This window comes from Protopterus annectens, chromosome 8.part1, assembly GCF_019279795.1.
Source record: "Protopterus annectens isolate FY-2018-M chromosome 8.part1, PAN1.0, whole genome shotgun sequence".
In the NCBI taxonomy this organism is placed as follows: domain Eukaryota; kingdom Metazoa; phylum Chordata; order Ceratodontiformes; family Protopteridae; genus Protopterus; species Protopterus annectens.
In genome coordinates, this window is record NC_056742.1 from 359,717,247 (window position 1) to 359,734,943 (window position 17,697).

At 38.2% G+C, this 17,697-nt stretch overlaps 1 protein-coding gene across 1 annotated transcript in view; it reads right to left on the reverse strand.

Moving 5' to 3' along the window:
- NECAB2 (N-terminal EF-hand calcium binding protein 2) overlaps positions 1-17,697 on the reverse strand; it is a 2,586,853-nt gene that overhangs the window by 95,850 nt on the left and 2,473,306 nt on the right. The window contains exon 10 of the mRNA XM_044081939.1: positions 11,463-11,575. Coding sequence (XP_043937874.1) covers positions 11,463-11,575 — 113 coding nt within the window. The remainder of the gene's footprint in view (positions 1-11,462; positions 11,576-17,697) is intronic.

Consider the following 17,697-nt stretch of genomic DNA (forward strand, 5'->3'; position numbering starts at 1 on the left):
TTCTGTTCCCCCATCCAGTTATCCAGGTTGTGCTTAAAAAAAGGATAATGAGGTACTCTGCTTGACGTGGACAGGGAGTCTATTCCACAGAATGGGGGAGGGGCTCTCTGGGACATAAGTCTGTCCCACCAACAAGTCTTATTGATGTCACAGACCAGGTTGAGGTCACACTTGCGAGTTACTCGAGTGGCGCTTGACTTGCAGATATGCAGCAGTCCCATCAAGGCAGGGTCTGAGATTGGTTTGTATGCCAAACAGAGGTCACTTCTGAGGAGTCTGTATGAGACTGAGTAGGGAGACAGGGATTTTAGCCTATCTGTGTGGAGTAGATGTTTAAGGTCCTGGATTCTCCTGGTGAGGAACTTCTGTGGTCACTCCAGTTGCTGCATGTGCTTTGTGAGGTACATGCCAAAAGGAGCTTTATACTCAATAATTGGTCTTATAAGTGAAGAATGCAGGACTGTTATGACCTCCTTGTCCCTGGATGAAATACTCTTCCTAATGTAAGCATACAATGGAAGCATGCATGCTTAGGGCCTTGTTATCAATGTGATAATTTGTGGGGATGCCACGGTTCCCAAAGGGGATGATGATGCATTTTTTGGCTTTCAGTTTGAGGCCATGTTTCTGGCACCAGTCATTTGCTTGGGGTGAGACCCTCTTGGAGGATATCCACATCACTAGGGGAATTGATGACAGTGCCCAGCTTACAGTCATCTGCAAACTTGGTAATCCATAGCCCACTGGTTTTGGCCTGCATTTCAGAAAAGTATATCCCAAACAACAGAGGCCCCAAGACCAATCCCTGGGGTATGCCACTCATTGTGGGTCTATTGTTTGAGGTGGCTTCCCCTATTTTGACTAGGTGGGTTCCATTAGTGAGCCAGGTTGCTACCCATCTGGTAACATATGGCTTGATGCCAAGTTGAGAGAGTTTATCTATTGTACCCGAGTGGGGAATAGTATCAAAGGCTTTGGCTAGGTCAAGGTAGTTGCTGTGCTCTGTCTTCCCCTCATCCATGGCTTTGATCACTGTATCAAAGAAGTTGATCTAATTTACAAAACCAAACTGTGTGAGATTGAGTGTTTTGAGGTTTGTAATGTCCTTGTTACTGAGGTCCATGATAATCCATTCCATGGCCTTGCAGATCAGGCTAGTTAGGCTGATGGTCTATAATTTCCTGGATCAGTGGACACTCCACTTTTGTGCAAAGGGATGACATTGGCTGTCCCCCACTTGACTGGGATGAAGCTGGTACTCAGGCTTTGGTTGAATAGGGTGTCTAATGGTGCTGCAAGTTCCTGCCTGAGTTCATGTAGGATGCAGCCTGGAATGCTATGGGGTCCCATAGAGGCAGTATGTTTTGCTTTTGAGAGGGCAGCGATGACTTGCTCCCTAGAGATAAGGGGAGGGGGACAGGTGCTGGGGATGTCCTGATTTACTGATGGGGGAAAGAGGGGTGAAGTTTTCAATGAACTTGTCTGCCAGCAGGTTGGCTATAACTACTCCATTTGTGTATGTGGTGTCCTTGACCACCAGTTCTGAGCAGATCTCAGTGTTTCCTTTGAGATTGCGGACATATGTGAAGAAGGACTTTTGAGATGTGGCCAGTTTGGACTCGAAGTTTGCTTTGGAGGATTTCACTAGTACTCTTATTTGCTTGTTCAGGTTAAGGAGAGATTGCTTCCTATTAGGGACCTGCTCCTTCTTGGTCCTGGACAGAATTTTTTCCTTTTATTATAGAGTTTATTTATTGCAGATGTCCACCAGAGAGGATTACTCTTCCTTGAGGAGGAGGATTTTGTCCTGTCGGGCATTCCTGATACTATGCACTTATGTAAATGTTTGTATAGTACTTTGGTGTCGGTTTGGATATTTGTGCCAGTTCCTAAAGAGGGGAGTGGGCTATGAAGCTGTTTATACCTTTCATCATAAGGCTGTAATCAGCTTTGGAATTTTTTTTTTGTTTGACCCTAGCTGGGGTGGGGGGTCAGGGGAGATGGTGACTTCAAAAGTGACTGATTTCTGGTCGTATCTTACCAGTGAAGATGACACTGTAGGGATGCTGCAGTGGTTACTCATGTGGGTTAATACCAAGTTCAATATATTATCACTTCTTGTGGGGGTGTCGACCAGCTGGTCCAAGGCATTTGCATTCACAAAATCAAAGAATCTCATCATTTGTGTTTTGGCATGAGTAGTTCTTCCAATCTATGGTTGGATAGTTAAAGTCACCCAGGATCAGTGTAAAAGGTTGACTCTTGATAGATTCGAAGAGATCCAGATAGGTGGAGTGGGCATCTTGAGTCAAAGTTGGGGGCCTGTAGATAGCTGTAATTTGAATAGGGGCCTTGTCAATGGTTAACTGTACCTGGAGTGTCTCCTGTGCATCATACTGTTTGGCCAACCTGGAAGTGTGTATATCTTTAATATATAATGAAACTCCACTTCCTTTTGCTTTGCTGCCCATGGTTTGGGGTCTGAATGTATGTTAGGATGAGTAACCTGGTATGGCTGGGGTGTCCTCCACAGCTTTGAACCAGATTTCTATGACTACACAAATATCAGCATCTTCCAGGGTTAGGAATACTTGCAATGAGTGCAGTTTCATATTTAGACTCCTAGCATTTAGCAGCATGACCTTTAATTTGTATTTTGATGAAATGTTCATGTTGTTAGTTTTAACCTCATGGCATTGCCTAAAAAAGGCACTATTGGGGAGGCAAGAGCTTTGCCAGAAGCCTGAAGCCCAAGGGAAACAGATGTAAAGCATTGTGGTCTGTCGATCATATCTTCCCAGGCTGTCAGGTACTGGATCCCCCTGGAATGACACCAGAAACTAAGCCAATTGTTAAAATCAATAATTTTCTGTTTGTATTAAGGCATCATTCTGGGTGACTGTAGAATTCTGCTTAAAGCTAGGGTTTACCTGCCTGGGACACATATTCAGTGGGCCTGATCATGTCTCTCTTCATATAGTCCAGGGAGGTACGTCTCAAGTCATTCATGCCAACATAGACTATGACAGAGTCATAACAGTAACTGTTGTTGAGAGACTTGAGTGCATGTATTATATGGTGGATTCTGGCATCTGACAAAGAACTATCCGTGACTTTCTCCTTATCCATCCTGGTGAGAGGCACACCTGTGTGTCGCACAATGAAGTCTCCTATGACTAATATGTTGGGTTTATGGTTGGGCCTTAGTGGCTGAGAGACACAGGTGTGTGTACTATGTGTGGTGTGTGGTATGGTGGGATGTAGAGTTCACATGTCTTTTTGCCTCGATGGTCTCTTTTGTTTCGGTATGTTTTTGTTGAGGATCTCTGCATATGTGGGTGTGTGTTGTGCAGGTGTGGGTGGTGTTTGAGGTGTGGTGTTTGTATTGGCAACCTTCTAAGTGCCAGATATACTGGCTTGTGAGGGAGAGAGCATAGTCTCTAGATTCTTAATGCAACTGGATCTCTAACAAATTGTGTTCCTAGGTGGTAGTAGTAGAGGATTGTCCATGCACATGAGGCAATTGCTACACACTGTCTCAGGATGCCCATATCAACCAGACTGGCAGGAGAAACAAAGGAAAGTGTCCATCCATATAAGTCCGAATCTGAGGGAGAAAGGCCAGAAAGAGCTACGAGGTAAAAGGTGGAAGATCTAAGATGACTACTACTACTAGGTGATCACACAAGTGCTACTGAGGGAATATTTGTAGCTGGAATACCTCACAATGGGTTAAAAACAGTGCAGCTGCAGTGTGTGATGGCGGAAACAAGCCCAAACTAGCTCAAACTCAGGGTTGAAATAGCACAAAAAAATAGAAGATTCTAGCAACACAGAAATCTAGCCAATCCTGCTAGCCCCATGCTTTCTGTACCACTCAACTTGTGCCAAACAAGGTCCAGACAGCCTTGCTACTCTCAGTAGCAGAGAAGATAGGCCCTTACCAACACAAGATGGCTGCCAGAAACACAGAAGGCAAAAACATACAGCTCTGGATGCAGCAAACCTATATCCAGACTATGCTACTCAATTTAAGGGTTAAGAACTCAGTAAAAGTTACAGAAAAGTACAGATTAACCATTTACAGACAAAAACAGAACTCACAGTATGACAGAATATATTTAAGCAGTAATGAAATACTGTTAAACAATACTGAATTGCAGTAAATAGCAATGAAATACAATTAAACAGTTATGAAATTCAGTTAATCAGTAAATTGCTTTAAAACAGTGCAAATGTGATACATTAGCTATATGGCACAGATAAAAATGACAGGCAGGTACAAATGCAATGAAATAAGTGAAAAATGAAAAAGCACTTAGATTGGTCTTGCAGCCTCAGGAATTTTGTAAAATGTCCCAGAGGTGATGCACTTCAGCAGAGCCTGGTTCAAACACACAATTATTAGCCTATCAGCAAAGTTCCCTGTTGGTCTACAGAGTGATGGCTATTACAGTTTTATACCTTTCAACTTAAACTATTTATTGACCTGGATTGTAACAAAAATACATGCATAAATGAACACAAAATAAATGATGCCTGCATGGTTCAGTTCTTTATGTAATTACAAGTGATACCTGAAAGGGCAAACAAGAAAATGCATTCTAAACTGCTAATGTGTTAAAAGACATGACATAAATGATGCAGCTTTGCAACATGGAATAAATGAGGACTTCAGAAAAATAATTGTATACTGGCAGTTAAAGATTGTATTTGCAAGCAAGAGTAAACATTAATCAGGTCATATATGAGAAGTGTGGCTTGTTATTTCTGCACCTAGTGTCATCCTCCGATCTCACCTCCCAAACAAAGAAACTCATATCTGAACTTAAAGAGCTACAGTTTATACCGCATATGGAGTGCTACAGTGCTCAGTTTTGAGTGTAAGTACAGTACTGACATTTATTTCTAAATGCTGGTATGTATTAACCAAGCAATAATGCCTTACTAAGTGTGTGTTATTGTGTAAATAATGCCCTTCCAGGGCAGTTCTGAGGCCCAATACAGCAGGTGGAGGACCTCTACACCCTTGGAAGGCTGTAATTTACACAGTAACACATATCCTGTCTGGCATTACTTGCTTAGAGAATGGGCTATCTGTTGCATTATTGTATATTTGTTTGTTTTTGTTGTTTTTGTAATTACTATATATATTTTTAATATTTTTGATGCAAAATAGTTCCCCCGCCTGTTTTAAACTTGATGTAGTATATGCTGGCAAATTGGGGTGTTGAAGTCACTGAATAATGAGTTAGATATGAATTTCAAACTTTATCATAGCTGTCATCTAATCAGTTCTGTTAAGTGATTACACTGACAGTATAAGACAATGTGAATTATACATTTTCTGAAGTAAAAAAAGTCTATAACTCTATTTATTGTCACTGTTTATTATGTGTAATCCACCACCTTTTCTCCAAAAGTCACCAGCTTTAGTTTCGATTATGGGAAGCAGAGATAAAATATGAGTCAGCTTAATATGCTGCCATGAAGCAGTGGACTCATTTTTCAAAAGGCATTACCTGTACATTAACACCCTGCTGGAGAATGTCCATTCACCAGTCAGAGTGGTGATGTACAGGTCGCCCACTCTCTAAAGACTGATGGGGGGGTGTGATCAGTCAGTCTTCAATACTTTGCACCCAGAGCAGCCACCCCTTCTCCTCACTCTAGCTGCACTACTGTATACAAGCTAAATCACACACACACACACACACACACACACACACACACACACACACACACACACACATGCATGTGTGTGTTTTGGTGTGTTTGCATATATAGTGTATATATAGCCACGTGCAAACATAACCAAAGAGATGCTAGTATAAAGAATAGTAAGCAAAAATTAAATTTAAAAGTGAAAAACAGACTGGGTAGAATCTCTCTCAATCTGAAAAAGTATTAGTTGTCACTTTCCTCTTACAACGATCTGACAGTTTGGCATAGACAGCTGTAGTCTGTGAGATACTAGTAGATGCCATGTTATCATCTAGAATTCCATTCCCTCAGTCACGACTTCAAAACTAACTCAGCATGACAAATAATCACATATGGGATAACTCGGAAAACAGACACTTCTAGTTAGGGACCTTACCTGGTTAAGAAATGCATTAAAAACAAACTGTTATGTTATTTGCCAGATTTACAAGACCATCAACTGCAAATTATATGCGTATGTATGATGTATTTGATATAGTGTTTCTTTTGAAACTGAAAATAGAGAAAAGGAAATTGAACTTTTTGTGTATTAGCTTTCTAATGATTTCATTTGACAATGTCAGTATTTACTTTTGAGAAGGAAAAAGAGAACAACATATTGAGAGGGCTAAATAAAGAAAATTAAAGCAGTTTCTTTGCATATGAAAAACATGCAAATTGCAAGTTCTAGTCCAATGAAATTTGGTATATTTGCAACTGAATGATCAGTGACAAGTCAAAATGTTCAATCAAGAAGGAAATGATGTTTGCTAAACCAATTTAATGGCCAACTATTTACATTCAGTAAAAGTATATCATTTTTATGTACTGCATAGCTTCCTGTTTAGGTTTTATACATGCTTGGATGGGTTTTCATTCCCGGTTATTAGTCAAGATACAGGTCCCAGACTAACATCTAAGGGACTGGTCTGGACAATAAACTCTTTTTCCCAGTCAATTTTTATTAATTGTAATGAAATTGCAAACAAGGAATGGGAAATGATCATGGCAGCAGGACAGAACATAGGAGTCCCAGTTTATCAAGAATATTATGGTGTGGGAAGATGGCATAATGGTTAAGGCATTTGCCTTAAAAAAAACACAAGGTGCAGTGTTTGATTCTCACATGGGGTAATTGGCTAGGCTTAAAATGGCCCACCAGGGCAGTTAGCTAGTACTAACCTATGAACCTATAAACTGAAAACATACATAGTTTCAGATAAGAAAATCACAGAATATACAATTAAGGTTCCATAACAAAACCTCATGATTTGGTCATGCCAGATCAACAATTTATTATACATGTGGACCATAATGCTACACTTTTAATAGGGTGTCTTGCTTAGATTTTATTAAAATAAAAGTCTTTAAAAATGAGTTGACAGTCTGCCAGTGTAGAGAGAGAATATACTTTTTACCAAGCTGTAGTTATACATTAGTGGACTGCTGCTAAACCCCCAAACAAGTTGGTTCATATACTGTGAGACAATGAAAGTGTGACTGTGTTTTCAGAAGTGACTAGAGAAATCATTAGGCTCTGCATCCTCCAGCAGTTATTTTTCCTAATTCTAATGACAGAGGAGTTATGTAATGACAAATATCCAGTAATGCTGCACACCTGAAGATTACCTCTAACATTGGTCATGGTAACCAGGAGGAAAGCATACAGGCAATTCTTGATGGGGAAAGGAAAAAAAAGCAAAGTATCATCCAGGCAAAGTGATTTATTTTGGCCGAGTTTGAACATACAGAGTCATTAGCACCTTCATTCTCTCTCTGTCTCTCTCTCTCTCTGTGATTCTTTTCCAACAGTTGAAATGTTCAACATTATCTCAGATAGACGTGTGTGTGTGTGTGTGTGTGTGTGTGTGTGTGTGTGTGTGTGCAGATGTGATATGTTAGTTGACAAGGTCATTCTAACCAATTTAGGCTTTATAGTGCTATACAGCGGAAAGTTCTGAAAGGGATATTGCTGAAATTTAGCAACTTTCAAAGCTTTGCTTTTTGTGATGCCTAGAGATTAGTAAGGGTGGGAGCACCAGAAAGAAGGCCTTCTATTCCAGTACCCCATGTCTAGCATCAGGTCTACCAGCCACTCCAAGCATCCCTGCAGTATCTCCACATACTGACTGAGACCAATATAGATCTTAAGAATGTACTGCCATGTCTTGTTGCTAACCATTCACTACCAGGGTATTTTCACTTTTTGACCTCCACTTGGTTTTTCCTTCCACATCCCCGACATGAGCCCTGACAACTGATGGGGGTCATGCAGTGGTGGACTACTGCAAACTATTCTGGACTTCAGCAAAGAGCTAACATCAGCAAACTACTCTACCCCCTGGATTGAATACAGCACAATTTGGCTTCCTGACCTCCATCCAGAAGCTCATATTTTTTTATGTGTACTTGCACACTTCATCCTTCCCACCAACAATGGGACTGCTCATCTTCCCTGTCAGCATTGTAGACTCCTAATCCACTTATTGAACTCAGGCCTCCTGGGCTTTATCCCTCTATGTCAAGGCACAGGTTGAAGCTGTTTGTTATACTTGTAAGAAGAGGTTGCTGCATTCTCCAGCATAATACCCTTTGTTTGTTTTTCTTGCTCCCCAGATTAGAGTTGAGGGGTACCAGATAGGGGAACTGCAGCAGGTGATACATAACTTAGCTACATGTCTTTGTGGCTGCTTGTCTTATAACTCATGGCAGTATTTTCCAGAATGACACTGCCCTGTATTTAAAACTCTTAGTCTTAGTAAGAGATGTACCAGCAAAATGTTTATTGTTTATAGTCTATAGAAGTCTCATGTTCAGGGACTGGTAAATGTGGCACATGTATGTAAGCAGTGCCACTTGTGCAGGTTGTTCTAGTTTCTACATTGGAAAAACGAAACATGCGTTGCATAAAAGAATTTATGAACATCTATATGATATTAAAAACAAAAATATTAACAATGAACTGTTCAAACATTTTTTAACCTGCAGAGGTTTATGCCAGTACAAATTTACTATACTCTATAAGGTTCAAGTTGATCCCAGTTGTGAATGAGAATCTAAGGTAGAATTCAGGGAACTTCTATGGCAATTTAGATTAAATGCCACTAATCCACTAGGTTTAAATAATATAGTTTCCATAAATTTAGTTCCAAAATTGTGATCAATGCAACTCTAAACATTAAATGTTTATGGTATTATATGGTATAGAGGCACTATAAACATGTTATTTAATGTGATTCTTAAAGTGAACAATTGATTAAATTGCTTAATTACTAATATGGTTTTGGATAATTTCAAGTCTTTCTTAATGCTTTTTAATTAATGTCTGATGTATCTAATCAAGGAAGTTATACATATGCATATATTTCGTATTTGGAATGAATGGATAATTTATTGTTCATAACTATTTATTTAAACCAGACAATCTGGGCTGAATCTTTATTTAAGGAAATTATGTATGCATGTCTTAGATTCTGATGAAGTTCTGGTTTAGGGAACAAAAGCACTAAATCTGTTTTTTATTAGTTATTAAATAGTTGTTAAACTGCCTAATGTAGTGGCATTCATTTATCGCTCAGTTTGTGGCAGTGGAGATTTGTTCATTCAGCTGGTTTTCCTGCACGCGACTCTAGTGGTGTTTTGTTTGTGGTTTTGAGTTTTCTGCACCCTGTTCACCAGACTGTGTAACTGAATGCCTAGATGTCTCAACAATACTTAAAGTTGTTTCCAGGACTTGGTGTGTTCAAAGGACAATTTTACTAAAAAAAAAAAAAAAAATTAGGGGGCTTCCAACCTTCACAGTCAGTTTCAAACAGTACGAACACTAATAAAAATCAGGTCTGTGACAGGGGCTGTAGGATGGTAAAGTGTGGGCACAGCCACTGGCACTAAATGGACATTAGCTGAGGCTAGACTTGTACAAGTGCTACTTTTCCCACCTGTGGATTCATAAAGCTATAACCCACAATTTGAATTGCTTGTACTTTCAGAAGATGGGTATCCCTGTCATGATGATGGATAACTGAATTATCAATGTAGACAGCTACAAAATGAGTATATAACCTTAGGATCTATCAAATATTTAAACTTTGCAGGGGACCCATGTAACACAATACGGAAGAATGCATACTGAAATAATATACTCAGCACTAAAACAAATCACATCCTTTGACATTTCTGTAAGAGGAACTTGTAAGGACTCCAAAACATGTAAGATTGCCAGATACATTGTAGAACACAACCTTTCAATTCATTACCCCATGGCCTGAAGTATGCATTAATTTGAAAGATGGAATTCAGCTGCCTAAAATTTTTTCAAACACATATGTTATATGGGATATGGGATAGCCACCTTGTGGTGTGAGCATTAGTGTTAGATGATTACCACTGTTGAGGTGAGATCCCTTCCACATGTGCAAAAATGGGAAAAGGGGCTGTGGATGGATGGATGGATGGATGGATGATTTCATTAGATTTGGGTACTAACAACATGGGGCCACTCGACTCACTGTGAGACTTTTCAGTCATCCCCAAAACCATCATAATTTTGTTTTCATTACACTATTATTACTTATGGCGTCAGGAATTCCATATGTGTCAACCTTCAGTTTTGATCTTTTTAACTAGTTACTGTTTCAGGCTTATTACACTCATTCAGGTTGTCAGATAATACAATGCTTTATTTTTACTGATAAACTCATTCACCTCTTTTATTTGCTATACAGGCGGTGCATTCCTTACATTTATTTCTGTTTCTTATGCCACGGATAACACAGTGTTGCATATCATTGCCAGAGCTTCTCTTCCGTGTTAGCGGTTAAGCCATTTATATTGTGGTTCTTCCATTGATTCTTCTTATTGGGTTGAAATAACTATAAAATAACTGAGTCCATTCTTTCTGTTATTTTGGAGGGCTCCTGTCAAGTGGTCAGAAATTTGTTTTCCATGTTTTTCTACCTTCTCTATGACCTCATTTGGTCTCAAGGCTGGAGCTAGCTGACCCTTGTAATCCTCTTGTAAGTAGAAACATGAAGTTGTACAGCTATAGACGTGCTGTTTTACAAGTGGTAGTACCACTTTTAGCTTACCCTATATCTAGGCCTTTGTCTTCAGTATGCTACAGTATGGTATCTTTCTTCCTAGCATGTTTCACTTCCTATATCAAGATGTCTCTTTGTCAAGGCCCATGTGACTCAAAGAGGTGAAAACCCTGTGGAACACAGTGGTGCCTGCCACTGAGCAAACAGCAAAAGACAACAACTGGTCCAGGGCTGTGACCAGTAACAGTGAGAGAGTACTCTCTCCTTTCTCCTTATTAGTAATGTCTAATTGCAAATATGAGTACATTAACAATAAAGAAAATTAACAACTTCATACCTTTTTGTTTTTGCTCTTAGAAAATTAACAAAGTATTACCCTTTCATTTTTGCTCTGTCATGTTTGCTGTAATAGACCACGTGTGAGGAAAATTCTGCAAAATTGCACATCTGTGTATGCGTGTGTGTGCGCGACCATATATATTGGGAGTAGTACTTAAATACAGTATCATTTTCTTGTGGATTAAGTTTAAAGCTAGCATTTGGGCATATAGAGTTGAACAATAACATGAATGTGTGCATTTCCATCTTAAGTGTAGCTATATATAATAAACCCAAAAATTGTTTAAAATCTGAAAATGGTTCAAAACTATTAAATATAGCAACTTTCACTATTTGGGAAATATAGAGAAACAGAAAGAGAAATGAAAAGGATTTACTTACTGAAAACAGTCACTTTCTGCTGCTACATTCTTTAAATATTGCTTCAGTGAATCACAGAACTCTCCCAAGTGCTTCTGGGATACATTCAGTTGCTGACGTACAAGGTGGAAATACTATGATACAGAAGAAGAAAGCAAAACTGCTCAATTACTTCAATGATAAACATTTCATTCCTTACATTTATTTACCTGTACTGTTTTTTTCACTAGGTAAGATTAAAAGCAAACCAGGATATGCACATTATGAAGTATCAATGACTGCAAATGTTTTGAGGATAATTTCAGTATGAACAAAATGATTCTGAGATGTGGAGTGTGCTGTGGCACTCCATGCATGTTCAGCACAAACTGCAGTAAAACACTTTTGATTGCTTCTTCCTACAAATACTATGTAACTATATGTATATATGGATCTGTATTGAATAACTGAGGTATATTACTTTTATTATTCCAAAAAACACATTATTCGCAGTTAAGGTAGCTACTAAACTTTTCACCAAAGAGATTTTCAATAGGCTGCCTATTGAAATGTTAGCATTTGAAATGCCGAGTGTTGACAAACACATGACCACACACACACACACACACACACACACACACACACACACACACACAATAAAGAAAATGCTTGAGAAGAGAGAAAATTGAATATTGTTGTTCTCCTAAAACTTCTTTTTCTGCAGGGGAACAAGCTCCCCTCAGCCACCCAAACGTATCTATACTTACTCCAAAATCATAATACCTTTGAGTAAATGGAAGATTCTGAGAAACTGTCATCTTGGACTTAATTTATATAAGTCCATTTTTTCAGGTATTCAGACTCAGCATTATTAGACTTGCTACAGTCTCTCTCTCTCTCTCACATTACTTGTACAAACCCTAAGAGCTTTAGACGTGTGCTCATTGTCCCTCTTCACAAAGTTCTATCGCCATCATCTGCCTCAGACTCTAGACTAGTTGTGAACTTTTGCCCAATTGCAAATGTTCTTAAAGAAACAAAAATCTACAACCAAATTTTGGAGTATGTCAGTAAACATGATATTTTGGGTGCTAGGCAGCATGGATTCTGCACTTCATTGCAGTCACTACTGTATATGGTTTCACTAATCGTATATACAAAAATATGGATGCAATAAAGACAACAGACTACTAACTGATGCTATTTTCTTTGATAGGAAATGAACACGAGGCAATGGACTACACTCTTCCTTTACAGAACCTAGCAGACTGCGATTTTTTAAATGAGGTTAACACTTAGCTTAAAAAATACATTACTGGCAGAACATTCAAAGTAAATGGACCAAAACATCATAGTGAAACTGCCATGCTAACCTAATGGGTCCCTCAAGGTTGCATGCAGGGCCCTTTTTTATTCTCATTATTTTTGAGTTATTAACTGATGGAACTTCCACAACTTAAGTACATCCTTTGTACAGATAATACTGTCAATACACATACAAATAGCATCACCAAAGGTGTACAACAGGATTTCATCCACTTTTGGAGCTATTTAACTACCAAGAAGCTAGATATAAATACCTCTAAAAAGACAGGTGATGTTGCTTGGAACCTGAAAACATATTACAATTGCCTCTGATATCATTATTAAAAACCCTACAAATATACTACTACCAGTTACCACTACCCATAAATATCTAGGATTCACTTTAGACCATGTTTTTTTTATTTGGGGCATAGACAGAACTACCTGTTAGCAAAGTAGAGACACAGCTTAAAATTGTCTACATAATTTCTAATTTTCCTACTATAGATGCCAGAAGAATAATTGGTCTTAATGTATTAATACCCTGGCTTGATATGACATCCCATTCACTGCACTGTTCTCTCTTCAGAAGACTTCTGTAATACAAACAACAGAAAACCAAATACAGAGATTCATTCATCTGGGCAGTAGAATTTATCATTGCATCATACTGAGAAAACACAAGTGGCTTCCCATTACAGCAACCATATCACTAATCCTAAAAAAAACACTTAGATTTAAATTACTACTGCAACACATGCTGGCACTATGGCAGTCCTGAGCACTTTGAAGATCTGAAGCAATTTCATTAATTAGGCCCTTTTATAACCTTTCTATTACTGAAACAGCTTTTAGCAAACTTGCACCTGACTGATGGAATAACGTCCCAGATAATAAAACACTGATAACACAGTTCACTTCAGTCAGAATCTAAGAGTGCTCAAGCAGGTTCCATGTCCATGTTTTACAGATCCTAGCCAATTAACACGTACTGTTGCACTTTAGGTCTGATGCATCTGCAACCATGAATAACAGCTAATCCTGCAAACTTAAGACTTTTTTTTGTTGCACACTGCAGATGACATTGCCTCCAGTCATTTAGAAGTTTTTGGCAAACATGTATGGTCAGTGTATACATTGTTACTAATGTCTATGGTACTCCCTTAACTGTATTAGTTCAATGTGTATACATAACTAAAACATATCTGTAGTGGTTTAATGAGCATGTTTTATTGCAAACCCAACTTTTATTTTCATTATGATTGTTTATATTTTGTTGCAAATTCAACTTGTATTGTTTGCTATGATTGTTTTTATTGTCTCTATCTTCTTGTCCTGGGCCATGGCTGAAAAAGGGTCTACAGATGAGTTCACGTACTTGATTAAGAAATGTAATCAATAAGTAATAAAAAAAAAAATCAGCATATTGAAGCACATTAGCATCAAAGCTGTACTGACTCATTAAGAACATATGTCTTAACACCCTCATGACTTTAACTATGCCAACTCTGAGATCACACAACAATGAGGAAAAGAACTCGATCCCTTAACTCACCCCCAGCCTCCAAATGACAGTATGTGACATCACTTTGCAGTGGATGTGAACTGCACACAACTATACATTGCCATTCACTTATACAACTATAACAGCAGTGATATGCCTCATCAGTTTAACGCACTATGATTAAATGAAGCCATATTGCAAGTTGATCAAGTGCATATTAATAAAGTCAACCAAACTTTGTCACCTGAATTGATGCCAACAAAACACAGCTTTGAGAAAAAATCAGTGCTCTCTCTATATATGTAAATATATATAAATATACACACACAGATATATATATATATATATACACATATATATACATACATATAAATATATGTAGATATATATACATATATATATATATATATATATATATATATATATATATATATATATAGCTATAAATATATGTGGGTGTGTATGTATATATGTATATATATATATATATATATATATATATATATATATGTGTGTGTGTGTGTGTGTGTGTGTGTGTGTGTGTATATATATATATATATGTGTGTGTGTGTGTGTGTGTGTGTGTGTATATACATAAATATATATACATATATATATATATATATATATATATATATATATATATATATATATGGGTCTACTTTATTTTGTTGAATCTCATTTCACTGAATTAAATTTCACCCTGACCACATTGCTGAAAACAAATAACTGAAAACTTATTTCACTGAATCTCATTTCACTGAACTGCAGTTAGTATATATGGCACTGTGGAGAGTACTGTAAGGCAAGGAAAAGGTATATGCCCTTTTCCCCACTGTGGTGTGATCCTGGAGTTAGTATATATAATTAGAGGGGTGTGGAGGGCATAGCCCTCACTTATTTTGAGTGCATATTGTCTTTTGGAGAGAGTTAGTGATTGGTGTTGTAACTATGCATGTCTATTGTTTAAATGCATTGTTCTGGCGTTTTTGGTAAAATACAATATAAAATAAACAAGGTGGGGGGCTACGCCCACTACACCCCCCCATGTGGGGGGCTGTGCACCCCCCTCTAACTGTATATACTAACTCCAGCATCGCACTACAGTGGGGAAAATGGCATATACCTTTTCCTTGCCTTACAGTACTCTGCACAGTCCCATATATACTAACTGCAGAAGAGGAGCAGGGCTTTCATTGTCTTACTATGGCTAGTATAGTGTTGATAAAGTGTCCATTAAATTGTGAGGCAATACTATCTATGGAATTTGTTGCAGCTGGAGTTGGAATTGTGTTCTGTCCAGGTTTTCAGCTATTGCTTAATGGATAGCCAGAATTTCTGGAGATTATTTAGGTGTTTTTGTTGCATTGTTTTGTAGTATTGCTTTTTGTCCTGCCTGATTTGTTTTTAGCTAGGTTTTGCAATTGTCAGAAGGTGATTAGGAAGGTTTGTTTTTTGGTTTTATGATAGACAGGCCAGGCTCTGTCTCTCTGTTTGAGGATCTGCTTGGTGTCATTAGTAAGCCAATGTATTTGTTTAGATTAAATGTGGATCTTTCTAAGGGGGGCTAGGTTGTTTAGGGTATTGAGGAATAGATCACTGAAATGTTGCACAGCTGAATGTAGATGTAGATGTTTTAAAGGGGAACACTCACATTGTTTCAGGAGGGATTTAAAGGCATCAGTGGAAAAGTTTCTTTTGTTGCGGATATGCTTGTAAATGTAGTTTTTGGAGGGCTTTCACACTGTGTTAGTAGGTATGTAGGTAGATGATCACTTAGCCTGTCTGGGTGACAGAGGGAAGATTTGTTTGTTAGAATCCAGTCTAAAATCGATTGTTTTTTTTATCATAGGTTCATAGTTCATAGGTTCATAGTAGGCTAACTGCCCTTGCGAGCCATTTTAAGCCTAGCCAGTTATCCCTTGTGAGACTCAAACCCTGCACCTTGTGTTTGTAAGGTAAACACCTTAACCATTAGGCCACCCTCCCAACCCCTATGTTTGTTGAATCTGGTGGGGGATTGAATTATTTGATTGAAACCATGGAGAGTAATTAAGTTGGAGGGATTGTCTGAAGAGCAGTTTGTCCAATCCAGATTGAAGCCCCCCATTATAATTGTTTCTTGATTAAAGATGGTTGTGCAGCAGCAAAGGAAGTCTTCAATAATGGCTGTGTTATTACCTTAGGGGAATGTAGATGTCAGTAATGATGACGTGTTTCTTAGCATTAAGATGTGGGCGGGTGATTAGTATTTCAGTATTCTTGAGATTTGGTGGGGTTAAGTTGAAGCCATTCCAATTTTATAGTTTCTTTGTGTATTATGGTTACACTGCCTCTTCACTTGTGGGTTCTATCAAGTCTGTGAATGTTGTAACCATGGGTTAGTATTTCACTATCTGGTAAGCAGGGTTTTAGCCATATCTCTATTAGGACTGTGAATTCAGAGGAGTATCGAGTGAGAGTTGCATGGAATTCATGGGTTTTATTTAGTATACTTCTCAGGTTCATATTTAAGAAAGGAGGTCAGAGTTACTGCATGGAAGATTTTTGATGTTTGGGAAGCATAGATTGCTCTGGAGAGATGGGTGTTTGTTTATGTGGTTGGGGGCCAGGACTGGGGTAGATGTCACCACTTAGTTTGATCTGGGTTGAGTTGAAGAGGAAGAGGTGTGTATGTTTGTTAACTAGTTTAGTGTATTTACACAGTGTGTGTGGGGTTGCCTTTAAATGTGTGTATTTAAATCAGAAGAATTTTGTATTAGAGGTATTATAAAGGTGTGGGGATATAATAATGTTGGGTAATGAAGTGAGAGGTGTTGTGATGAATGGGTCAGTGGAAGAGTAGAAAGTATTAACTTGTTTGTTTTGATAAGATGTTAGAAGGCAGAAGGTAATAAGTAAAATACATAGTGCAAAGTGTTGGAGTAACATTGTTTTAGTATATAAGGCAGCATTAAGTACTGGCTTGAAAAAATGGTGTTGGGAAGAATTAATAAGGGGGAGGGTATTGTAGGTAGTTATTGCAAGATGAATGACTGAGCCCCTGATATAGTGATTGGTTAATTATTAATTATGGGTTTGACTGTTGTGATTGGATAACTAGTGGAGGGGATGTAGCCAGTGGTTAAGAATAAATTGAGGGTTAGTGGGGGTGGGTGGGAACTGGTGGTATAGTAGGCGATCAGAGTGAGCCCGAGTGAATCGAGGGTGACTGAAGTGGGTTAAACCATGAGGTGGAGTAGGTAGGACAAGAATCAATCAGCCACCCTATAAAGTAGTGGGTTATTGTTGCTGACTTTAATACAGCAGAAGTATAAGAAAACTTTAACTTCCCTTAGAAAAAAAATGTTAGTTTCTCTTTGATTGAGTGAGCTACTTATTTTTCTTTTTGTTTGCTCAGTTTGACTATATCTCTAGTACTACTTTTGAACTTAAGGGATAAGAAGGGAAAACATTAAAAGTACAACT